General features: G+C 52.7%; 1 protein-coding gene across 1 annotated transcript in view; it reads left to right on the top strand.

Annotated features, from left to right (window-relative positions):
* Positions 1 to 26,533, top strand: part of dve (SATB1_N and homeodomain domain-containing protein dve) — a 111,749-nt gene that overhangs the window by 68,103 nt on the left and 17,113 nt on the right. The window contains exon 3 of the mRNA XM_075690325.1: positions 5,993 to 6,175. Within this exon, the coding sequence (XP_075546440.1) occupies positions 5,993 to 6,175 (183 nt within the window). The remainder of the gene's footprint in view (positions 1 to 5,992; positions 6,176 to 26,533) is intronic.

Below are 26,533 nucleotides of genomic sequence, written 5' to 3'. Positions count from 1 at the left end.
CACTTTTCGTGTAGCGTCGCATATATCCTTTCGTAATGTCAAGTCGCCTGTCTTGCTTACCTCTAGGGCTAGATTTTGTACTACAGTTTGTATGTCTTGCTGTGTTTGTCACCTGCCAGTGGCGCCTTATCCCCGTCAAGCCGTTTTGTACAGCTTTCTTCCCCGAAGTGGCCGCCAACGTTTTGTAGGCGCCGGAAAATAAATAAGCTGTGGTATGATGGGATATATACTGGGCACCTCCTAGTGCCTCGGAATGATGGAACTCTCGTCGCTATAGCTAGGAGCGCCGAATCGCTCACCGAGGAGAACCTCTGACGGCACCAGTGCCTACTACATTTCCCCCCCCCCCCCCCCTTGATTTGCTAAGCGACGTCGACGCTCTATTTGGGCGCGCATAAAAAAAAGGGGGGGAGGGATTATGAAAGAAACGAGGCAGCACGCGTTCCTCCTGCGACGGATGAAGAACTTTAAGAGGGCGAGCCGTAAAGGAGGGTTGAAGGGATAAAATAGAATCGGGTAAGGCGGGGTGGGGGGGGGGGGGCGATGGAGGCGCGGAGCTGAAGCGCGATCTCGCCCCTTTTTAATCCGCGAGACGAAATTTCCGAGAGCGCCGCCGCTCCTCTCGTGGCGTCCGGGCTTTGGGATTAGGCGCTGCCGGGAGCCGGATTAAGTCGGCACCGAGCGGCGCCGCCTGGCTTTGTTTCTCTCTCTCTCTCTCTTTTATTTCTGGCACGGCCGCCGCGCGGCGCCACTCTCGCACTGGTGTGAGTGCGTGCGTGCGCGCACACGCGCAGCTCGTGCTCTGGAGATATTCGTATGCTGACGCACGACTTCGCCGTCTTCGTGCGGAAAAAGCTTTCTTTCTTTCCCGTCTGTTGTTTATGCGTCGGCGGCGCGCCTACGCCTTTGCGCGTTCTCGGTCGCTATAACTGTGCGTCGCCGCGACCTCCTTCGTTCGACTTTTGTTTCTTGCCGGCCCACAATCACTTCTCTTGGTTTTTTCTTTCTTCTGCTGGTGTTATCCAACGTGCTCTCCTGCTGGCACCATGGTTTTATTCTTCTTTTCCCTTTCTTTTCTTTAATCTCCGCTGCTGCTTATTCCGTTTTTGATTCGGACGTGGGGCTTTGTCTTACGGCGGTAATTTTCGCCGTCTCCGCGATTTCTTTCGCGTCTTCACAAACGACGACGACGGAGCGGGCTGAGGAATGGAGAGAAGAGGGGGGAAATACCAAAAGCGCGTTCTTATTGTACTGACACGAAACGCAGGGCTCGCGGAGGCGCTAAGCGCCGCCCGGATTAGCGCCGCCGCTAATCGATGCGGCGCCGATCGAACGCCGCACCGTTGCACGGCCTTCGTTGCGTTTCTTTGGCTGCGTCTGCGCGCCTTCCTTTTCGAGAAGACGCCCCCCCCCCCCCCCCCCACTTCCCTCCCCGGGCGCACTTTACGGATCTGCCGGCTCAGCCATTCGTTCTTGTCTTCTTCTCCAACTTTCGGCGCCACCTAAAGTCTTGGTTCTTCGAGAGGACGAACAGCGCTTAGTTTTACTGGGGTATCCTTTTAGAGTAGTTGTGAACGTCCGGGACCTCTGCACGAACGTCCCGGACCTGCGAAGCTATAAAAAGAAAAATCATACTGGCAAACCACAGGGTCCCCTAAGTAATAAAACGCGATAGCTTCGTCACAGCCAGTTTCGGTGTCCTTTTTCCAAGTGGTTACTGTGTCATGTCATAACATTACGCAGAAAGTAGTCACGCGGGAGCAGGACATTGCGAAGTTCTGACACCCTCTCGGGCTTGCTCGGTCTGGTATGCTGCTACGGCAGCATAGCGGACGAATTTACAAGACGACCCGCACGTTGCAGCATAAAAGGCGACCGAGCGAGCCAGAGACAGTGCCAAAATATCACGACGTCCTGCTTACCACATGAGTACACCTTCTGCGTCATGACGTCACCACAGTAACACTTTGGTAGACGAAGCCGAAACTGGCCGTAGGAAAACTATTCCGTTAAATTTAGGGCACTCTAAGGCTTGCGAGTAGTATTTTTATAGGGTATTGATGTCTAGGACCTTAACCTAACGAAAAAAAAGAATGAATAGTAAGAAATATCGAGGTATCGCTTTCTTTCGCTCTTTCAGCCGCTTTCGTGGTCGGACTCTCACCGCCTGTACATAAAGGCACTGGCGCAGATAAAGCGTGCGTTCGTACAATTAATCGACTTAATTTACGAAATAATTTATTAATCTGTAGGCACTAGTTCAACAGTAGTACGTATCTATACAGCTGCGTACAATGACTTGCGAGGTATTGTGCATGCAATGCAATACACTCGATATAAACGACGCAGAAGAAACAAATCGGCCGGTAAATTGTATTGTTTGCTGAACAGCACTGACGTCTGCTAGTTCAAAACCGAGTGGCGGAGCGCGTTCTATTTGAGCTCACTCTGCCAGCATGACTTTGCATATTCTGGGTCATCCGTCATGATAGCACAGTCCCAGGCCTCGAGCGTAGAGTCTTACCGAAGAATCGTCCTTGGCGGAGGGGAGGGAGGGGGGGGCGAGTTGGATGGATTACCCCTAAAGTATGTGGAGGCCACACGGCCTCCAGGCTAGCTCTTCTTACGGGGTCCCAACTACTATATTTACGTCTCCAATAAAGTTTACTTATCTCCTCTCTCTCTCTCTCTCTCTCTCTCTCTCTCTCTCTCTCTCTCTATATATATATATATATATATATATATATATATATATATATATATATATATATATATATATATATATTAGAGCTCTTTGAGACGCACGTGCTGTATACCTGTGTACTGCCGCTACAGGTGTGCTGGTTAACAGCTCTGCCACTCTGCAGAATTACACAATGAAACAACAAATGCTTCCTAAACACCCTCACTGCAACTAAATACCCTCACTGCACTCAATACCCTCACTGACAGCTATGCGCCGTCAAGTGGACCGTTCCTTTAATAACGCGAATAGTGTTCTCTGAAGCGTTCGGCTATTCGGTCACATTGGCAATCATCGTTGATTGGTTTCTGCAGAATCTTTTTGTTTGTCGTATTTGTTGTGCGGGCCGACGCTTTTTCGAGCGGAGCTTGAACGCGAGTGGTGCGAATTAAGTCATTTGGCGACCATACGCAACACTCCTCGCTTAAACTGGGAAAGTATGGGCCGAACTCTCCTCCTTCTAAGTTTCCTTCATTTAATGAGAAGTGTAAGCATCTGTGTGTGCTTCGTAGAAGAAAAAAAGAAAGAAAACATGCGCTCACTTTCCTAAGGAAAAAAATAATAAAAACAAAAGAAAGCCCCACATTCCTTATGCGCTGTGGGGCATAACTATTTACATAAAGTGTATAGTCAACATGGGACATGCGAACGTGCGGCTTATGCTTCGAGTCGGTTGAGGGGCGCCTTGTTGCGGTGGAAAGCTAGGGAAACGATGGAGCATGTTTTCTTAGAATGTGAAGACATCTGCCCAGCGGTCTATTTAGGCACCATTGACCTCCTTGAAGCCCTTGGATTCAGCGAGAGCATGTCCGCATGTCCGCAATAGATATAGGTAAGAGGCGATTGGAAGATTGGTGGAAGAAAAGCAGGGAAACGACGAAAAACGGAGACGTACAAAAGCAAAGTTCTCAATAGGGGGTCAGAAAATTTGGTTGTGGGAGTTCATAGTGGTTTTTCTTGTTTTTCTTTTTTAACCTTGGTAGGACATTAGGCGGTATAATAGCAAGAGCTTGGTGGCGCAAGCCACCGCCCCGTTCCAAAGGGGACTCCAAAAAGTCCAATACTTTGGCACTTTTGCGTGTCCCACTATTGCAGTGGACCTTTGTATACAGGGGACTACGCTTTCACGTGGACGAAGAGCAGCACAAAGAAGGAGTGGACAGCGATGTTTGTTGGCGTTGCTGTAAGGACACCGAGGTTTTACGCCCCTCCATTGTTGGTACGAGCGCCGAAGTTCGTCGGAATGCGCCGTCATGCAACCGTTCAAAAGCTGGTGGCGACAGCGGCAGCCGATCTACCGGCGGGCACGTGTGACTGTAACTTTGTATGACGCACGCTTCCCAACTGGCCGTATAGAGCTGCAGTTTGTTTCGCTTTCGAATTTGTCACGTTGCGTCTCTTTATGGCTGTTGACTGATGGCTGTAGTCTCAGTTAGGGGCGGGGGAAGGGGGGGGGGGCATTACCAATGTACTCACCTTTGTTTACACTACATTCTCTTTTTTTTTCCCTCGTGGAATAGTGCGGAACTGAGGGTTTTTCGACTACTTATTCGTTGACTTACGTTGCGGAGCCGCGTTGACTTTAGCTACCAGCTCGCAGTGTGCTCCTGTCTTCCCCTTTTTTTCCACGACGGCCGCTCCCGCTGAGACCTCGTCGCGGATTATCCGCGTCTTCGGCGGGAGCTCCCGCCGGCACACGAGAAAGAAAGCCCCAGATCCCGCGGATTGATGCGCCAGCTACTGTAGATATCTCTTTCTTTCTTTCTTTCTTTCTTTCTTTCTTTCTTTCTTTCTTTCTTTTCACCGCCTCTTCACGGCCGCTGCAGCCTACTCGCGATCCCTGTCGACAAAGCACGAGCGCCCGCCCCGCAGCAAAGCCCGGGCCCACGCTGCACACCGGCGCGCTCGGTTTCTCCGAACCCCCACGCCTTCGACGGTTCCCATATCCCGGACCCGATGATCCCTCGGGGACGGACAAGGACGTCGCCGGAATGTTCCCCCCCCCATTCCTCTCATTATCTTTTTCTTTTATCTCGTTTTGTTTCCTTCTTTTCCTCCAGCCGATATGTCCTTTCTCTCTTGCCCGCTGTTCTTTTCGAGATCGGCCCGGTAGGTACCGTCGTCTTATTTTCGCTCGCTTACCGTCATCTGCACGTTCTTCTTCTTCCTTTCGCACTTTGTTATCCGCTGTGCTCTGTCGGGCCGGCTGGCTGACGCGTCCCTCTTCACCTCTCATTCGATCTTCCCACTCCCTCCCTCCGTTTGCAGCATCTTCTCAGGGCCATTCTTCCTCCCCTATATTATTATTATTATTATCTCGGACGCGCTGGATTGTTCTTGCTTCTCTTCCGTTATCGCCTGTCCGCTTATTCACCGCGTGGTGCACACCCTCTCGTCTTCTGGATCACAAGTGATCGGTCCTCCTCACCTTTATTCGCGGTTCTTGCCGAATCGTTATCTTTCTGTTCTCGCCGTTTTGGCCGAACGCTCGTTTCGTCTCCCTGGCTGAGTGGTTCCCACTGTCTCCCCTTTTCGTGCGTTTTTGTTAATGTTTGTCTCTCTCTTTTTCTCTCTCTCTCTCGCTCTGCTGGCTTTTCGCTGACCGTCGGTCCGGAATCGAGGTCATCGTGGGCGACAGTTTGTTTCTCCCGCACTCTTTGTGGCGTTCAGGTCGGTAACCCCGTCCCTCCGTCCTGTTCATTCACTTTCCGTCATCTTGAGATGAACTTGGCAGCTGTCGGCGGCGATGCATGCAGTGCGCTGTACCCATTTTTCTCTGCCCACTTCTCTGCGCTGGCTCCACGTCTGTACGCGGACTCCCGAGAGCGTGACGTCACGACGGTGGCGCCACCGTCGCATGTTGAAAATGACACAGTAGGTTTCGAGGGACGCCGTACTCGAAGGCTCCCGATTGATTGATTGATTGATTGATTGATTGATTGATTGATTGATTGATTGATTAACGTGCATCCGAAGCACACGCTACACGCGTGCGTTGCTTGCGTTCCGTCCGCGTCGGAATGTGGCTGCCGCGGCCGAGAGTCGAACCCGCGACCTCGTGCTCAGCAGTGCAACGCCATGCGTGGCTACCGAGACACACCGACCGGTTAAAAAAATAAATGATAAATAAATGAAAAGACAGCGTGGCTGTTCCGCCGGTCTACAGTGGCTGCTGCGCCTGTGCGTATTTTGTGCGCGCCGCGCGCAGTGTTTCTCATCAGTGCAACCGTTCCGTCTCCTCTCGTTCAGGCAAGACCCTGCCGGTGCACTGCGTGGTGGAGCGGGTGCCGAGCCCGCAGACGGACAGCCAGCAGCCGTCCGTCGAGGTGGACAGCTACGCGATCGTGCCCAGCGCCGCCCTGTTCGCCGACCTGGTGCGCACCGCGCTCACCAAGCTCGGCTACTCGCCGTCGGAGGCCATCTGCGCCAAAGGTGCGTCGCCCTCTCTTTGCGCGCGCCTTTCTCTTGTTTTCCGCATCACTCGATCGTTTACCACGTGGCAAGCGTTCGAAACTGCGAAACGTTAAACGCGGGTGCGTAAAGCCGAGCCTGTCTGGTCCCCTTATTTCCGTCTCGTTCATTGCATAGCGAACGCCTCGAATTTAAGCAATCTCGATTGGCGTGCGAGAGATTATTAGCCAGTTGCCTGCTTCTAAGCTGACGTACTGCATGACTGCTGTAGTTGAAAGGGCGTTCCATGCCCGCCACCGTAGCTGTGAGTTGCACTTGCTAATACTTTCGGGGTTAATCTTGTACAAAATTACATACCTAAGAAAATGTGGCCGGATGACCACCGGTATGACCACCGTGATAGCTTAATTTGCGAAGCACTGCGTGCATAATGCGGATGTCTTGTCCTCACCTACGGCAAGTTGTACCTTTTTGTTTCAGTTTCATTTCTCTTAATAGTTCTACGTATCGATTAAACGTGGTAACTCACTGCTACATGCTTTCTCCTGCTTCAGTGTTCTGCTTGCTTCACGTGGTCGTGGATGAGGTCAGTCGTGCGATTACTCGCGCCAACGATACGTCCAGCAAATTTTCGACAAAATTCCCCCGCCAGGTTTCTTCGCCAGCCCTGAGCAGCGGCCCATCTTTTTTGACGCGTACGTGTTCGACGGTGAAGGACCCGGTACGCGATTGCGGGCGCGATCCGACGCACCACCTGTCGTACGAACAGTCGCATTCGAACAATCGCATGTCGTACGAACAATCGACAAGTTTCCGATAGGTGTTTCCGACAGGTTCCACAGAGTCGAAGCAATAATACTTCCTACGCGTAAGGACAAACGCAGCGCCCTGCCAGGCTTCTCCTGCTTGCCCAACGTATTGCCTTTTCATTTATTGCAGCTCTAAGGGGTGCGAAGGCATTGCATAAGGTGGGGGCAGTAACGACGTATAGTACGATATGTACGCGAGAACCGTCGGGTATGTCTGACGACGTTCCTGCTGGAACACAGGTTGGAAGCGTAAAAGATTAAGATTTAAGTTCCGGCGTTTTACGTGCCCCCAAATCACCGTGTGGTTACGACGGACGCCGCAGTGGGGGACTCCGGTGTAATGTTTTACCTCGTGGGGATTCGTCAACGGGCGCGTATAATGCACAGTACGCGAGCGTTCTTGCATTTCGCCCCCCATCGAAATGGGGCCACTGCGGCCGGAATCGAACCCGTGACTTCGCGTTATCGATGGGTGTATACAGGGACGCAGTAATGTGTTTACGGCTCAAATTTCGCGGCACCGCGGGGCATTCGCATAGTCTGAAAATTTATACTCATTACACGCGCAACAAAGGTAAATGTGACCACCATTGTCGAAGGCGTACGCGCCGTTGAGATTCCTGTGCACGTTGGAAAAACCGTAGATGCTCAAAAAAATTAAAGGGCAACACCGGCGATTTTTCGATGACCCACGGACCGTAATAAAATTTTGAGTGTATCTTCTCTTCACTCTGATTCCCTGTGCCAAACGATATGACTGAAAGTCGATGAGTTTTTACTGAAAATTAATTTCGAAAATCGGTTGCGCGTTCCCGACTCATGCCCACGAGTGCATGACTCTGTATGGCCACCCTGTGTTTGTGACGTTAGCAGAAGGCTACACCGCTACCAACTGCCACTTCGCCTAGAAGCTACGAAGCTGGCTCCATTTTCTGCGATGCGATGGCCGACACTCATCGTTTCGACAAACGTGACAACCGGTGCTTAACTTCGTCTTGCCGCAGCGCAATGCGTCGAACTTGGGGCGGCACGTCAGCTGCCATAGCGCGGCGGCGGCAGGTCAAAAGCAAACTGCGCCTAAACGGGGTTAGCGCCACGTTTAATGCTTTTTTATACATTGCGGTAGTGTAGGATCTCACATCATCGACTCATCGTATAGACGTCACACGAAGCAGCTACCCGTTTCGGTTTCGGTACCTCATTTAATTATTGGTTGTTTAAAGTTATTCGTGAGTTTGTAAGCAAATTCTACCACCCTACCATTGACAGGACAGTCAGTGCCGTTTGAAAATGACGATATCCTAATATGGTTAAAAAAATTAATGCCGAATTTGGCCTTTAAAACGAGTAAGAACGTAGAAGACGACCGACAACGACAGGAAACGCTCGTGATGTATTTTTTTTCTGCAGTTATCATTGGCCAACTACAGCTAGTTACTCTAATGATTGATTGATTGATTGATTGATTGATTGATTGGACCTAACGTCCCAGAGTAACACAGGGGCTATCATAGACTTCATAGTGTGTGGCTGCGGATTAAACTGGATCACCTGTATAGTTATTTCTATGACGGGCACATGATGCTTGCCGCCCAAGGTTTTCTTTTTTTTTTCATTCCTCCGCCATCGGAATGCGACTGGGTATCAAACCCGCAACCTTACGCTCAGCACCAAAAACTGGTCAGTTGGTGAGCCACCGTGACATCACGGGTACTCTCCTAGTTAAGCTGGAGACACACGGTCCGATTCGGTGTCCCATCCGGCGTCCGACGCGCCGGAACGGCAGCCGGAATCGACGTGTCTTGCCGTGCCGAAGCGCCGGATCGGACGTCCGGCGTGCGACAAACCGGGCAGATTTTCATCGTCCGACGCGTCCGACAACTGCACCGTCGTCTGGCCGCAGTCAATGACAGCGCGGCTGGCATGTGACGTTCTCTGACGTTCCCTCCACCGAGGCGGCGCTGGCTGGCCGGTTTCTCGCAGTGTTTTTTTTTGCCTGCTGCAGTTTGTTTCCGACACGACATAGTTACCAGTTCAGTAAGATTATCTCGAACGTGTGCCTGTTATACAAAGCAGCGCCTAGTACACTAGCACTAAGCTACTGGCGAGATCGGGAGCCGCAACGCGAGGGCATTTCGCGGGCAGACAGCACACACCGACCGTGTGAGCGAGGCTGCTCGCTTCGCTTGCACGTTTGCCCTTCGCAACGGCTGCGTCGAGCAAACCAATTGTATTTAATTATGGGCGACGTAAGTGTACAGCGTTAATTGTTTTGGCAAAAATAGGCGCTCTTCGACGTGATCGTAAGCGCCGTCGGCCGCGGCGGCCGCCTAGCCAGGCCTACCGGCCCCTTCGCTGGGTGTTAGCGGAGTCGTCAGTGGACAACGCGCTGTCGTGAAGTGTTCTGTCACTCTCAGAGGCATGATTATATTGACAGTGTTCGCATAAAGCGAAGCAGTGTTCTGCAGAGTTGTTTATATTGCGTTTCTCGACGTCGATATGAAGTCAAGCTCAGGGGCTGGATTTGGGCGGAGCTTACGCGCCGCTCGATCTTTCGGGTGCACGCACCGTGTGCCCCGAATCGCCGTATGCCGCACGTCGGATCGGACGCCGAATCGTACCGTGTGTCTCCTGCTTAATGCGGCGACGACGAGCGCATCGCGCTTTTGAGTTCCCACCTTTCCCTGCTACACAAAGAACGAAAGAGAGAGAAGAAAAAGAAAGGAAAAGAAAATGGCGATAACCCACTTCCCAACAACAACAAGAATGCAGCGTGCGCCTCCGTTGAAATGGCGCATCAGCCTTGTGTAAGCCCGTGCGTGAAAATCCACCCCCTGAATTCTTTCGTCGCTGAGCAAATTGTTTTTACCTCGCATCCCCGCGAGAGTTTACATAATCCGCGCGCGGCGCGCGTATGTGGATATATAGTCATAAGGAGCACGTGCGTAAGTGTGTGTGTGTGTGTGTGTGTGTGTGTGTGTGTGTGTGTGTGTGTGTGTGTGTGTGTGTGTGTGTGTGTGTGTGTGTGTGTGTGTGTGTGTGTGTGTGTGCGCGCGCGTGAAGGGACTTTGGGCGGCTATGGGACTAGGATGGCAGCAGAGGCTGGGGGAGGATTTTCTCCTTGCCCCTTGGACGCGGCGCCGTTTCCCTTCGTTTCCCTGCCTTCTGCGAGAGGAATCTTCGTTTTCGTTTCCACAGAAGCGAGACTAGAGAGAGGCAAGGGTTAGAAAGGGTGTGAGGGATGAAAAGTAATATTAAACACGTGCCGGTCTCCGTCGGCCGCTTGGAGAGGGAGGGGGGGTTGCTCGCTCCCTCTTCTTCGTCCCTTTCTTTCCTCCCCTTCGCCGCCTTTAATCCGCGCCTCGGCTGCCGAACCGCGCGGATCCGGGGCCCGGCTAACGGGATTTGCGAGGCGCGCGCCTGCCGCCGCCCCCCAACCCCCTTTCCCCATATCCCTCCCCCTCTCTCTCTCTGCCCGTTTAATCCTCTCTCGCGTTTTCCTTCTCTCCACTGTCGGATGATGCGCGCGGTCCTCCCTCCTTTACTGATTTCAGTCCCCTGTTTTCGTAGCTGCACCTCTCGCCATAAAAGGGAAGCGTTGAGATGAGGTTTAGGAAGGGTGCGGGAAAGACGGAAACGGGATAGTCTGGTGATGCGCCCCCCCCCCCCATTTTCTTTTCTTTTGCCCGTGATGCGCCATCCCTCCTTTTACCCGTTGCATAGCTGCGGCTTTTCCTACGCATACGATGGTGCCGCCGAGAAAGGTGCGATCGGAAAGGATGAAGAAGAGAGTTCAAGCGGCGGGTTGGGGAAAAAAAAGGGAGGCAGAGAGAGAGGGGCGGAAGGATAAACCTGTCGCGCGATCCTGTTGTTCGACCCCGGGTCGACCCTGCGCGCAGCCGGCGAAGACCCCGGGCCGGGTCTGGTCCGACCCGGCGGCTTCTGGCGGCGGCGGAGTTTCACCTTGACGAGATTAAGCGCGCGCGCGGATAGCGAGCGCCGAAAAAAAAAAAAGAAGAGAACACTGCCGGCAGCGTGCGCGCGCGAACGACCCGCGAAGCCGCTTTCGGAGGTGGAGGTAAGAAAGAAGAAAAAGAAAGGAGCGGAGAGTCAAAAGCTCGGGCAGCCATCACCGCCGCGCGAAGGCGGATAACCCGCCCTCCTTTCCGCGCCATTCCAAGCCACTCTCTCCGTTCACCCTCGGCAACCAAATCCTGCTATGCGCGCGCGTACGCGGTGCTGCGTGGGTCCCGTGTCTTTTCATCTGTTGCCCGCATCGAAGCTAACGGGTTAATATAATATTTGGGGTTTTACGTGCCAAAACCACTTTCTGATTATGAGGCACGCCGTAGTGGAGGACTCCGGAAATTTCGACCACCTGGGGTTCTTTAACGTGCACCTAAATCTAAGCACACGGGTGTTTTCGCATTTCGCACCCCCATCGAAATGCGGCCGCCGTGGCTGGGATTCGATCCCGCGACCTCGTGCTCAGCAGCCCAACACCATAGCCACTGAGCAACCACGGCGGGTAAGCTAACGGCGCCGAACCGCGCAACGCAAGAAGACCGTGCCTGAAATGGCAGTGCTTGAGAGGAAGCTCTTCAAAGCTCGGGGCCCGCCACGTATTGAAGTGCATGTAAAGCGCTGAAACGATTTATGCGAAACAATCGGCACGCGAATTTTCGATGAAATCGGTTGTATTTGAGAGAGAGTTCAGTTCTCGTGGCTGTTGGAAGCGGACTTTATCTTTATTTAGGGCCTGGGAATTTTTCAACAAAAAGTTTGAAAAAGTAAACAAACCGAAGCACGAGGTTTACATATTCAGAACTCTCCGCCAATAAGAAATATCGCATTTCTGTAGACTCTAGTCATAGAAAAAAAATGTAACTGCTTACCCGAATTTGTTTCACCGTGTAATATTATTTTGTAAATGTCCTAGTCACATAATAATGGTATATTTCATAGCGTTGTATAATACATCAATTTTGTCCGCTTTAGATGTATCATTAAGTGCAGTTCACGGTGTTATAATTTTTCGTTGCCGAGTTACGAGTCGTTTGTAAACGTGATAGCTTCGTTGTTGTTCTTTGTTGAAAATTTTGGCGATTTTCAATTATATTTATTAATCGATTGATGGCCTAAATCGTAATTACGCTTCCTTCAGTCACTAGATTTTGTAACCTTTTCTTTTAAATGCAACGAGTTTCGTTAAATTCGGTGCGGTGGTTGCCGAGACAACAGATTTCTAACCATTCCCGTGCATTTATGTATGAGCCCCGGCCGAGCCAAAGCACCGAAGGTAGATCACACGTCTCGGAGCCTCAAGTCGCGGTGATTAATTGGAACGCGGGCAGCACCCTCTGTGGGGCGAGTGACGGCAGCCCGCCGACGTGGAGCATTGATGGGGATCGTTCGTAGCGGAACGGTGGACGATGGTGCAAAACGGGCAAGTGCGCTTTTAGCATGACACGCCGTCCGTCGTGACCCAAGATGTCGGAAGTAATGCTGCCACCGTAAGTAGGGCGTCAGCGTGCGCATGCGCATTGCTTCCCATCCCCGCTGTCCATCGTTCCTGGCATTATCCGAGCTTTTTTTTTTTTTTTTTTTTTTCGAAGCGCGTTTCGTAGCTTCGGGAGTTTCTTCTTACAGAGGGGACGGTCTGGGCTGTGGGCTGTGGGTGTTAGCTCAGACGGGGGCTTGTGGAGAAACGCGCTCGCCCGTTCTTTCTTGTTTTTTTTTTTTTTTCATATCGTCCGATTGCTTTGCTGGGAAATAATTCTTACACAAGTCGTTCTGGCTCGGTTTCGATCACTCGTGCTTGCTCGGATGACTACTAGCGGCGTTGTTGGTGCTCCAGTTTCGCGTGCGAGTGTCCTGCGTGCGTCACACCCGGTCCCCTTCGCGGACGGCCTCGATGACGGGCCTCGTTGTCGTGCGTTGTGTTGCGCCGGCTCCTGCCGCGCTATAGTCTATTTCACACGCTTCAGTATCGGCACTCGGGGACGCTCTGGTAGGTGGCCGATACTTTGCTGACATGTTAATAGGCAGAAGCTCTGAAAGCAGGAGGGGGCGGGGGAGAAGGAAAAGCACCTCCAAGAGAAGATGGACTTCAGGTATGAATGGACTTCAGGTAGCGATGGGAAAATTCGGCTATGGGGCATTGCGTGCGGCATTACTAAAGATGCGTGCTCTTCTGTCTATTGCGTCCTCGGTGCCGTCCCTGACGCACGTACATTGTAAAATAATTTACACCCTTAAAAATTAAAAAAAAGGATGTAAACTTCACTACAACTCGAACCCTTTCCTCCAGGGTATAAGGGCGTGAGTTATAGGGAAGTTTACACCGCTTCTCACTTTTAAATTTTACAGTGTGCTTGCGAGTGTTTAATGCTCACGACTTTTTTTTTTTTCCTTCTCCCAGATTGGCCCCTCTTGTGTATTGCATTCGGGTTTGCCTCATGTGCGGCATTTTACGGCTTACGCGTTGCTCTCTCGGCAAAGTTGACTGCCGGAAGGCGACCTACCAGCATTTACGTTTTTTATTTTTATTTTTCTCCCGAGTTGCAGGGACAAGCGCTGTCGCCATAGCCCACGAAAAAGCTGTTAGATTTAGCCGGCCACAGGCGTTCACTTCTGGCTATACGCGTTTAACTTCCAGCTTATCGGCGGGAGGTTAAACGACAAGGACGTACTACACACTGGTGGTTGCGTCAACGTTCGGCTTAACTACGGCGCTCGGGAAAGCGCCGAGCCAGGGGCTGCAGTGTAGTTCCGCTGCTCTCAGCTCCTCGAGCAGCGATGTGGGCACGCGCACCGGCGTTTGCCGCCGAGCAACGTCCCGCAAGAATTACACGGAGGGGTGACTTTCGACGCTGCGACCGTTCGCAGTGGGGTAACGCGACGGGACTGTCGCCACTGGCGTCCGCCGCTCTGGTATAGGCCCGTTAATTCGTTAAACCGCGAACGACGGTGAGTTTATGGACGGAGCCGGAGCGTTAGGGAGGGGTGGGTGGCGGGTTGCAGGTGCACTGAAACGGTACGCGCTAGGAAACGGCGAGCCAGTAGTAGCAGTAGTGGGAGGAGGAGGAGGAGGAGGAAAGGCGCGACGGCGGCTATGCCCCGGGTGGTTGCGCGGTCGACGGGCGGTGGTGGTGGTGGTTCGTGCCTCCGGGCTTGTCCGTGGATCCGCTGTTTGTGCGCGTTGTTGTGCGTGCGAGGAGGAGCGTGTGGAGGCGAGGCGGCCGCTCCCGGGCCCTTTCCCCCGGCCAGCGGATGTTTGGCGCTCGCACGCGCGCGCCCTTTCCCGCGCGGCCTAATCTCTTGACTACATTAGGCCTTCCCATGTTTTATTTAAGTCCGGATTAGGCGGCTCTGGGAAGCTAAAGGGGATATAGACGAGCGCTATTGGGAAATACGGCCATGCTAAGAGGATTGGGAACCTCTTCAGTGCCGCGAGCGACCCTGTAGCTGCTTCTTTCTTTTTTTTTTTCGTCTTTGTGCTTTTTTCTATTGACCTTTTGTTTTCGGTCTCGCTCGCCGCCTGGTTACTCTCTCTCTCTCTCTTTCTCTTCTTTGCTTCTCTTGACGCAATTTCTTTCCTTGTCTCTTTTCTGTTTATTTCATTTTTCACGCACCTGTACCGTCTTTCCCGGGGCTCCACCTTTCCATATCTACGCCGCCGTTGTTCCGCAGAACCGTTTCTCTTCGCTCGCGTTCATATTACGTGGCCCCGGCTGTTTCTAGGCGGGATTATTGTTTGCAGAAGGAGTCTCCCGGCATTTCTCTTTAATTTGTCCTACGGGCGCGGCATCTGTCTTTGCGATGAGCTCCACAGCGGCGCTTGCGTCATTCTCGAAGCATTTGCTCGACTGCTGTCGGCGTCGACACCCAGGGGCCTCAACGCGTGCCGGTTTGTGTGGTGCAAATGCCAGCCCATCGTTTGAGCTGTGCGAAAAAGAAAGGAAGACATACTCGGTCGATTCGAGCTGGTCGCCTTGACTTAGTAGCCGCGGCGTCCTGCTACGCAGCGCAAACAAGGCACCGGGCGTCGAATTGTGCCGCCCGCGCAGCGTCCACACCGTCATCGAGGGTGAAAGCGGAAGGGTTCGTCTTCCTGGTTTTAGGTGCGCGTTCGGGAATGGCGTGCTACTGCGACGTCGATTAACGTCCCTTGTGTATAGCACCGGCACGTTGGGGTTCGGCGAGGATACAGTCGATGTGAATACGCAGCCTCTGCGTATCTGCGTGACGGCTAAAAAAGAGCGTTTTGGTCGATTCGAACAACGATCCCGCATGCGTTTGTTTCCCTGGGATGGTGGGACCTACTTTTGATTTGGATCAACGAGCAGCGCGTGCTGCTCCGCTTGTCGGCGTATACCGGGAAACATATACCGCGCAGAAAATCTTGACTAAAACCGGTAGCTATAATCTTGAAAGCGCAGTACCTGTAAAGCGGTGCAACGGATTTATTTGACGCGCAGAGGTGCATTTCAAATCTCGGAACTTCCCGCGAAGCACGTTCAACTTAGGGGCTATAACCTCACTTTGGGCGCGCGCGCACGCACGCACACACGCACGCACGCACACACGCATGCACGCACAGGCACACACACACACGCGCGCGCGCGCGCGCGCGTAGGTAAGGCCCGGGCACCGCCAGGCGCGAGAGCGCGAGCAGCCGTAATCTTGAAAGTTCCGCACATCAGGCGGAGGCCCACACCGTCACGTGACTCGTAGCTGGCGCGCTTTCGTCCTCTTCTGAGCAAACGGCAGTTGAAACTCGCGCACGAGTTGGTCATTCGTGCTGGAACTTCTCCCAGGTAATGTGGCGTAGAAAACGCTGAGTAACGCCTAACACGCATGGGCAGGACGAGCACCATCGGCCAATTGGTTATATTTCTAGGAAGACAATCGCATCAACAACGAGAACAAACAGCCTTAACATGCCAACGACCACAGAAATTTGGGTAAAGTCTGCACTAAAAACGTACGTACGTTACCTTCTAATGAAAGTATTTCTTCATAAAGAATGGGCAAATGTGGATTCCTAACGCCTTATATGGAAATGCCGGAGAGGAAGAGAAAGCCTGGTGTCAACTTCAGTTCGCTCGCTCCCTCGGATTAATTGTGAGCTATGTGTGCGGGAATGGAAGTGCCATTCACAAGCACTCTTGTCAGCGTTGCCGCTGCTCCCATTCGGTAACAAACGCAAACCTGACCTTCTCAGTAAAAGCTAATGATGCCGCTATGAGGTCCACGCTAGTTACGAGCTCCCTACTGCCGACAGCAAGCACACGGAGAGCGTCCTGCGAGCTCTCATCCCCGAAGCAGTTGAAGAAACTGCGAAATTCTGTGTCGTGATTACTCTTGACCTGTCGCTGCCAGCAGGCGCGTATTGAGCTAGCACTCACGTTTTATTTAGTTTCGGTCAATTGACGTGTTAATTGTTTTAGTGAACTGTCGGTTAGTGGAATTATCTGCGTATTCGTTGATTGAACCGACAATGGTGCGTGCGCAATTCTCTCTTTTTTTGTATTTGTATTGCGAGGAAGTCGTGGCCCTGAAGCCATGGCGGTCTGCAGGCCCCAACCGTTGCCTGAGCATTTGTCGTCGTCTTCCGTGTCCCACAATGCATCTGAGCCAGCTGTTCTCCCGGGTGGCTTCCGGCGCTTACATTTCGCAGTGCATAGCATCTGTAATGTCACTATCCCGAGCTTTTGGCCTCTGCAGCTCAACGGGAGACTCATTTCGAAGCAGCTCGCCCCTGGATTGGGTTTAGGATCAGTCGGTAGCGCGCACCTTGCATACTACAATCGAGAGCGCATGTAATTTTGTCCTTGAAAGGTCGTTTCTCCGCATAGTAAGCGTTTAGTGCGGGTAAGCCGTCAGTAAATGCTGTACGAAGGATAGAATGAAGCAATGGTTGAAAGGACAGTGTGTTATAGTAGGGTGCTGCGCAGTGGAGCGAAATCGGGTGAGCGCCGTTAACGAGAGTTGGACGAAGCAAGGACAAGCGCCTGACACGTCCGGGACGACAGATAAGTGATATACGCAGCGACTCGCGCGGTGACGCTAGAAGTATCGTGGCCTCCGAGCTCGCGGGCTGCCTGATCTCGGGTGGCATGGCGGAAATTGAGCTGGCGCCACAAATCGCCACCCAGAGGGCGTCTCACCACATTCGCATCACGGTCCTTCACAGGCAACCTACTATATTTTGTGGGATTCTCACACCTATGCTCTTGGGACAAAGGAACGACAACACAGTAGTGCAAACAGTCACAAGGGCATTTATTGCACCTTTTATAGATCAATGCCTGCTAGCCGAATTGCTATCCACAAAACATGCCGATGGGCGCGCGACAAATCTAGAAATCCGACTCACTGCGACCGGATAACGAGCGAATATGTTCGCCCCATGCTGGATCCCAACGCCTAGTCGTTCGCGTGTACGGTCACGCGAACGGTGGCGCGCTTGAAGGCGGCCACGCGAGGCGGTCTCGCAGAAGCATGGATCGGCGCGCGCGCGGGACGTCCGCGGCACTCGCCGATCCCCCGCCAAAGAGAGCCCCTTATCTTTCCCGCACCCCCAAGTAACCCAGCCGTGAGGCGGCGCTAGCAGCGCAACACTCGCGCCATCTCTCGCACTGCGCCTCAACCACTCCGACCGTCGCGGGCGCCAGGCCACGCGGCGAAGCCGCACTGCAGAAGACAGGAGCTATGCGGGAAAACAAGATATCAGGGGACGCGTGAGAGTCGCGCATCCCCACAATTTATCCCTCGCAATCTTTCGCGCGCAGCTCCCCACATTCCCCACATTACTCCCCGCTACGCATCTCTTCAGCTATACGTTGTGAGCCGCGCCAGAGCTTGCACTGAAGGATCATGCGCTGAAACATTGAATCGTAGCAAAGAACCTAAAGCTTAAAGATTAAAGAATGGTGCGGTGAGGGGAAACGAATTAGCTTGTCTGCGACTTCTAGCTGAGCGCTCTAACCACGTGTCCGCCTTCTATTGTGACCCAAGTGCTCGTTATAAGATAGGAAATGCGCCGAACGACTTAGTCCCCGACTGTGCAGATTCCCCGCGGGCTACAGCGGAGAATCGGGCTGGGCTATAGCTAATAATTACCATGGATATAATGCAAGCTTGAAGCGGTACTGGGCAAACGATGGGAAGAGCGTGGATAAATATCATAGGGCTGTTGGGCCTGGCTAGTGGTAGCGCTGGTGACCAGTAAGGATATTATGGAAGAGTCCACCTAGTGGACTGTCCATTTCAGCCGCTGCTGATGTGCTTATTGGCTGTAGCTGTGCGAGTGAGGAGGAGGAAGCGAGTGGCCCCAGTCAATAAGCGGCGGTTGAAATGGACAGTCCATTAGGTGGACTCTTACAGACTCTCCTACGGTGTGTTGTCAAAAACGATAGGTGTTGTCTCGGGAAGGATAGCGGCAGCTTCGCCCGAAAGCCGAAGCAGCGTTAGCGATGACAAAGTATTAGAACTACGCGAAGGTGCGTAGATATATCGGTAATATAAATTGCATAGAAATTCGCTTACTAATTAAAGTAAGAAGTATGATGTCACGCGCTAAGGGCAGACATGAACAGATCACACTCGATGACCGCGTACTGTTGCGTTTCGCCTGCGACACGTGGTTTTGCCGGCGCGACGGCGGCGGGGCGGCGGACATTTTGGCCCGATCGTCGTCACCGCAACACTCATCGCCAGGTGTTTCCAGGCGCGTCTGCGGCGATGCGACCGCCTAGGGATTTCGTTCCAGTCATTGTGCCCGAAACAGGCGATGCCAAAGCAGGGATCTCCTTCCAGTTATTGGGCCCGAAACAGGCGATGCCAAAGCAGGGATCTCGTTCCAGTCATTGTGCCCGAAACAGGCGATGCCAAAGCAGGGACCATCTTCTCGTTACAGTCATTGTGTCCGACCGGCAGCGCCACGACAGTGTGCTGCGCAGCGCCACGACCAGGTGCTACGAGATCGTGCGCAGCGCCACGACATGGTGCTACGGCATCGCTACGACAGTGTGCGTCACCATTAGCCCATTGTACATTCACGTGCTCGTCTTTTGAGGGGTTCCTTCTTGCCCTCAACTGCGAGAGTATAAAAACAGCTGCCCCCGGACGCCAGAGGAGGGCTCCGATTTCTTCCGTTGAGTGAAGTGCTCTCCCGTCTCTCTACTTCGGTCAAACCTGACCGCCAACTCTTTGCGATGTTAAAATAAACAAGTTGTTTCGTTGTTACCAGTCGACTCATGCTTTGCCGGGACCTTCGGATGCTTCGAGTTGTACCCCAGGCCGCCAGGCCAACGCTACCCTTGGGGCTTGCGACCCAGGTACAACCACGGGCGTCAGCGCCGAGTTCCCAACAGATCGTACCAGCGGTCGGATCCAAACATCTGGTTGCCAGCGGTGGGATCGCCTACGACTTCAAACAACGGTCTGCCAGCGGCGAGATCGCGACAACGGAGGCCAGCAGCAAAGGGATGCAGTTGACTGTATGCTGAGCAGCTCAACGACGATCCGGGAGCAGTGCAACGAGCCCTGTGTGTCGACTGGTTGCCTGCAGCGGAACGACTGCGCGGAATTCCTGCCTGCGAGGTTTGGTGAGTGCGGGACTTTCTTCTTCTGAGCTTTGCCAGGCTTTTGTTAGTGTTAGAAACAGAGCTGGTAATTGTGGTTGTCGTTGCTGCCGGGTTAGTTGCGGCAAGACAATAGTAAGCAGTAGAGAAAGCAGCATTCAGAGCAGCCATGGATTTGAAGTCGTTGCGCAAACCGAAATTGTTGGAGCTTGCAAGAGAGTTGGGTCTGGATGTCTCGGACAAACTCAGAAAACCAGAACTGATAAAGGCTATTCTTGAGTTAGAGGCTGAGGATGACGAGCTGTCGGAATGCCTTGAGACCATGGAGGAGAGGGAGACTGCAAAAAGACAGGAGCGCGAACTTAAAGAGCAAAAAGAAAAAGAAGAGCGCGAACTTAAAGAACAGAAAGAAAAACAAGAGCGTGACCGTCAACACGCTTTGGAAATGAAGCGTCTTGAGGTAGAGATGGAACGCGCTCGTAATGGAAGTCAGGCACACGGTGCAGGAGAACGCGTATTGTTCAAAATGACTGACCTGATGCGGCCGTTTAAGCTTGGAGAGGACATTGGTTTGTTCCTGGTTAACTTTGAGCGAACGTGCGAGAAGCAGGGGTTCTCTCGGGAAACGTGGCCACAGCGCTTGCTCACTTTGTTACCCGGCGAGGCGGCCGACGTAGTCGCTCGCTTGGATAGAGAGGAAGCAGAGGATTTCGACAAAGTAAAATCGAGTCTGCTAAAAAAGTACCGGCTGTCTGCGGAAGCGTTCCGTCGGAAGTTTCGGGAAAATGAGAAAGGCAAAAGTGAGTCATATACAGAGTTTGCGTATAGGCTTATGTCGAACATGCAGGAGTGGCTCAAAGAAGAGAAAGCGTTTGGTGACCACGATAAAGTTCTGCAGTGTTTCGGGCTAGAACAGTTTTATAGTCGGTTACCGGAGAACGTGCGATACTGGGTCTTGGATAGGCCAGACGTGAGTACGGTGGCTAGAGCCGCTGAGCTAGCCGAGGAGTTTGTGACGCGTCGAGCTCGCGGAGCTAAGGACGGTCAAAAGGGTGAATTTGGCTCCAAGTCTGAGAGGCCAAGGTTCACGCCCATGAGATTTAAGGGGGACACGCGTAGTGAGGATGCGAGTGAAAGCAATCCGACCAAACGTAAAGAGACGGCAGCCGAAGCCGAACGCAGAAAGCGGTTCGAGATGAGGCGAGCGGGCGTTTGTTATACGTGCCAGAAGCCGGGTCACTTTTCGGCGCAGTGTCCGGAAACAACACCAAAAGTTGTGTTTTTTTCAATAGGCAGCACTGACGAGAACATGAAGCTTCTCGAGCCTTACATGCGAGACCTCCTCGTGAACGGGAAAGAGTGCCGAGTGCTTCGCGATTCCGCAGCAACGATGGATGTAGTTCACCCGTCTTACGTAGAACCCCATATGTTCACGGGCGAGTGCGCATGGATCAAGCAAGCCGTGGAAGCTCATAGCGTGTGTCTGCCGGTAGCAAAAGTGCTTATTGAAGGACCTTTCGGAGCGCTTGAGACGGAGGCGGCAGTGTCATCTATGCTGCCACCCCAGTACCCGTACCTATTTTCAAACAGGTCCGATCACCTCCTGCGCGAGAAGGGGCTTTTGTTTGGTGAAGCTAGTGTTCAGGCCTTAACCAGATCGAAGGTTCGGGAGCTCGCTGCAAAGGCGGTAGTTGCGGGGCCGACGTTATCAAACAACGAAAAAGGGTCAGAGGCGCAGCAAGCTGATATTCAGAGCACGCCCGAACAGAATAAAATTGAGTCTGTAGCGTTGAAGGCGCCAGATACTGGAGAGGAAAATCCCGACGCGGGAAAGTTAGAAGAGCTATCTACTGATTTGCTCATCGCGCCTACGTCAGACGGACTTGATAGGTTGCTAAAAGTCAGCCGGACGGCTTTGATAGCCGAGCAAAAAAAGGATGGCAGCCTGGAAAACGTGCGCTGCAATGTCAAAGAAGGTATCGCCAGGAAAACTGCGCGTTTTGTGGAAAGAGGTGGAGTCCTGTACCGGAAGTATCTAGACCGCCGAGGAGTGGAGTTCGATCAGCTGGTCGTGCCTCAATGCTATCGTCAGGATCTGTTGCGCTTGTCACATGGGGGTTCGTGGTCCGGACACCTAGGAGTTAAGAAAACTAAGGACCGTCTCTTGCAAGAGTACTATTGGCCAGGGTGTTTTCGGGACGCAGACCATTTCGTGAGGACATGTGACACTTGTCAGCGGGTGGGCAAACCAGGGGACAAATCGAGGGCGCCGTTGAAATTGGTACCTATCATTACGGAGCCTTTTAGACGGCTCGTTATTGATACAGTGGGACCTCTGCCGGTAACAGCCACGGGGTACAGACACATTTTGACTGTGATCTGCCCAGCGACAAAGTTCCCTGAAGCAGTGCCGCTTAAAGAACTCAGCTCAGTTGAGATAGTTAATGCACTACTGTCCATATTTGCGCGAGTTGGTTTTCCTGCAGAAATTCAATCAGATCAGGGCACAGTGTTTACTAGCGCTTTGACGACAACTTTTCTCGAAAGGTGTGGGGTAAAGCTGCTACACAGCTCAGTGTACCACCCACAGTCGAATTCCGTTGAGAAGCTCCACTCCGTCATGAAGCGCGTGTTGAGAGCCTTGTGTTTTGAACATCAAACTGACTGGGAGCTGTGTCTGCCTGGGGTGATGTTTGCTTTAAGGACCGCGCCGCATGCGGCTACGGGGTTTTCGCCAGCTGAACTGGTGTACGGTCGCTCGCTTCGATCTCCGCTTCGCATGCTTCGAGAATCATGGGAAGGTAGGGGCGACGACCCAGTCGTGGTGGAGTACGTGCTTAAGCTCCTCGAACGCTTAAGAAGGGCACAGGAGTTGTCAGGTGAAGCAATGGCAAAGGCCCAGCAGAGGGCCAAGGTTTATTATGATCGGACAGCCAGGGCCCGTCGTTTTGAGGTTGGCGATGAGGTCATGATATTGCGCACATCGCTAAACAACAAACTAGACGTGCAGTGGGAGGGCCCAGCGCGAATTGTTCAGAAACTGTCGGACGTTAACTACGTGGTAAGTCTGCCAGGAAAGCGGAAAGCACAGCAAGTTTACCACTGTAATCTGCTCAAACCTTATAGACAAAGGGAAGCAGTGGTGTGCATGATGGTAAACGTTCCTGAAGAGCTTCCGGTCGAGCTTCCGGGACTAGGCTCAGTGACGAACAGGGAAGACACCGGTCAAGTCATTAGTGACCTTATCAGTAAAGCACCGCTGTCGCCTGAGCAGAAAACCGAACTACACCAGCTATTACAAGAGTTTCAAGGTCTGTTCTCTGAGAGGCCTGGTAGGACTTCTGTACTTACTCATGATATAGAACTTACCTCCACAGAGCCAGTACGATCCAAGGCGTATCGGGTGTCACCCCGCCAGAGCGATATTATGGAGGCTGAGGTAAAGAAAATGCTACAGCTCGGTGTTATTGAGGCAGGTGAGAGTGATTATACCTCCCCTTTGATTTTAGTTGAGGTACCGGGCAAGGAACCTCGTCCTTGCGTCGACTACCGCAGGCTTAATTCCATCACTAAGGATCAAATTTATCCGATCCCTAACATCGAGGAGCGCCTTGAGAAAGTTAGTAGCGCTCAGTTTATTTCCACCCTAGATCTTGTCAGGGGTTATTGGCAGGTTCCACTTACAGAAGAGGCTAGTAGGTATGCGGCGTTCATTTCACCAATGGGAACATTCCGTCCTAAAGTGTTGAGTTTTGGTTTGAAGAACGCGCCATACTGTTTTTCAAGTCTCATGGATAAAGTGTTGCGGGGACAGCAAGAATTCGCTTTACCGTATCTAGACGACGTAGCGATATTCTCCGCATCCTGGTCTGAGCATATGACACACTTGCGGGCAGTGCTAACCCGCCTGCGCGAAGCAGGCTTGACAGTAAAGGCTCCTAAGTGCCAGTTAGCACAGGCCGAGGTTGTCTACCTCGGTCACGTGATTGGTCAGGGTCGTCGCCGCCCCTCTGAAATAAAAGTGGCCGCTGTGCGAGACTTTCCGCAACCGCGCACAAAGACCGATATTCGGTCGTTCTTAGGTGTCGCCGGCTACTATCAGAGGTACATCCCTAGGTACTCTGATGTCGCGGCTCCCCTGACGGATGCTCTAAGAAAGACAGAGCCTCAAACAGTCGTCTGGGACGAGACAAAGGAAAGAGCTTTTAGCGCCCTAAAGAGTGCCCTAACAAGCCAGCCTGTGCTACGATCGCCAGACTATACAAAGGGGTTCATTGTTCAGTGCGATGCTAGTGAGCGAGGCATGGGCGTTGTACTGTGCCAACGGGAAAATGGAGAAGTAGAACACCCCGTCCTGTATGCTAGTCGTAAGCTGACCAGTCGTGAGCAGGCGTATAGCGCCACCGAGAAAGAGTGTGCATGTCTCGTGTGGGCCGTTCAGAAATTGTCATGCTATCTAGCCGGCTCGAGGTTTATCATTGAGACAGATCACTGCCCTCTCCAATGGCTGCAGACCATCTCTCCCAAAAATGGCCGCCTCCTGCGCTGGAGCCTCGCTTTACAACAATATTCCTTTGAGGTGCGTTACAAAAAGGGGAGTCTCAACGGTAACGCCGATGGCTTAAGTCGAAGCCCCTAACGTAGGAATCAGCCTCAAAATTGTTTGTTACTGATGTTTTTCTTCCTGAGGCAGGATTTTTTTTTAACATATTGCTTTTGTTTAGTGTTTCAAAGTGATGATATGCTTTCTAGTGCAATTTTTCAATTTGTGGACGCGTTCTGAGTGATGCTAGACTACTGTAAGGAACTAGGCAGTGGTATAAAAAGGGGAAAGAGCCTGGCAGGGCTTAGTGAGGGTTGTGCCGTGCTTGCTGACTGAGCGGTTGAGTTTTCAGCGTAGTTCTAACGCTTGCCGGGAACGAGAACAAAAATGTGAACTCTCCCGAAGTCACTTTGCAGTGTCCCGTGCGAACCTGAACGAGAGAACGAGGCCTTCTCTGTGCGCTGCGCTCAAGAAACGTCAAGGGACGCCCGACTTCGGTTATGAGCATCATCGAGCGACATCCCTCCGGACAGCGGATGCAGTCCCCTGTCCATCGGGATCTCCTTTCCCCGGCGGGGCGGTCTGTTGCGTTTCGCCTGCGACACGTGGTTTTGCCGGCGCGACGGCGGCGGGGCGGCGGACATTTTGGCCCGATCGTCGTCACCGCAACACTCATCGCCAGGTGTTTCCAGGCGCGTCTGCGGCGATGCGACCGCCTAGGGATTTCGTTCCAGTCATTGTGCCCGAAACAGGCGATGCCAAAGCAGGGATCTCCTTCCAGTTATTGGGCCCGAAACAGGCGATGCCAAAGCAGGGATCTCGTTCCAGTCATTGTGCCCGAAACAGGCGATGCCAAAGCAGGGACCATCTTCTCGTTACAGTCATTGTGTCCGACCGGCAGCGCCACGACAGTGTGCTGCGCAGCGCCACGACAGTGTGCTGCGCAGCGCCACGACAGTGTGCTGCGCAGCGCCACGACCAGGTGCTACGAGATCGTGCGCAGCGCCACGACATGGTGCTACGGCATCGCTACGACAGTGTGCGTCACCATTAGCCCATTGTACATTCACGTGCTCGTCTTTTGAGGGGTTCCTTCTTGCCCTCAACTGCGAGAGTATAAAAACAGCTGCCCCCGGACGCCAGAGGAGGGCTCCGATTTCTTCCGTTGAGTGAAGTGCTCTCCCGTCTCTCTACTTCGGTCAAACCTGACCGCCAACTCTTTGCGATGTTAAAATAAACAAGTTGTTTCGTTGTTACCAGTCGACTCATGCTTTGCCGGGACCTTCGGATGCTTCGAGTTGTACCCCAGGCCGCCAGGCCAACGCTACCCTTGGGGCTTGCGACCCAGGTACAACCACGGGCGTCAGCGCCGAGTTCCCAACAGATCGTACCAGCGGTCGGATCCAAACAGTACGCTCGCCGTTGCAACACTGGCGTGGTGAAGAGCGCTCGGTAGCGTGTAGCGAACACTTCGTGCTACAAACTCGAGATTACGCCAACCCCAACACTAAACGCGTGGGGAGACTGCGCGCACGAAGCCATCGGCCATATCGGCATGCCCAACATTTCACCGGCCTCAGATTGCCTCCAAGATGCGCATTCCGCGCCGTGCGCAGCCGCGGCAGGGCTGGAGGAGGAGGTGCGCGTTCGCCAGCCCCCCCCCCCCCCCCCACCCCCACCATATTGCGCGCGCTCGATCACGTTTACTCCAACACTGGGCGAGACGGCACACATCAAGCCGCCAACCTTCTCGGCTCACCCTCTCAAGCCTTCCCTCGTATCCACAGCGTGCAGCGATCTTGTCACACCTAGACTTTTTGCGGAACATCATGGTGACGTCTCAAATTCGCCTGGAGTGAGCATACATTTGCTTTGGTTATATAGAAAGCATTATACGTGAAATTTTAGAACATTCAAAACAATAAACATTGCAACATCACGGAATGACATTATTGAGATTTAGTGTTAACAACAACAAAAAAAGCGACCTGACCTACTGTTGGGTCTCGAACGTAACTGTCGTTCGCAGTGATTAGGAGAATCAAAGAGTCGATGTTACCCGTTATCCGGAGGCACGCGCACGAATGCGTAAGGCAGCCCTCCATCTCTCTATCGCGGGATGATGAATTGAACTCTCTGTATTGGGCGTAACACGCGTGAGCTGAGCGGCGCTGCCGTGAGAGGTGATGGTTTTAGCTTTTGTATTTGTTTTTCCCGCTTTGGTGCTTCCGCGTTGTATATATATTGTCTACCTGTGTGCATTAGAGCTTCAGTTGATCGACAGCGCCTGTGAACGTCTCTTCTTTTTCGTCCGTGCCCGTTTTGTTGCGCTTACAGATCACGAACACATTCGAACAACTTGCCCAGTTCCCGCTGCTTGTGCCTTTTCGTGTTTATTTCTCATCCTCCAACTTCTGTCCCGTAGGCTATGAATAGC

The sequence above is a fragment of the Dermacentor variabilis genome, chromosome 4, assembly GCF_050947875.1.
Source record: "Dermacentor variabilis isolate Ectoservices chromosome 4, ASM5094787v1, whole genome shotgun sequence".
NCBI lineage: Eukaryota > Metazoa > Arthropoda > Arachnida > Ixodida > Ixodidae > Dermacentor > Dermacentor variabilis.
The sequence above is the reverse complement of the archived record's forward strand: the minus strand, read 5'-3'. Positions and strand labels throughout refer to the sequence as shown.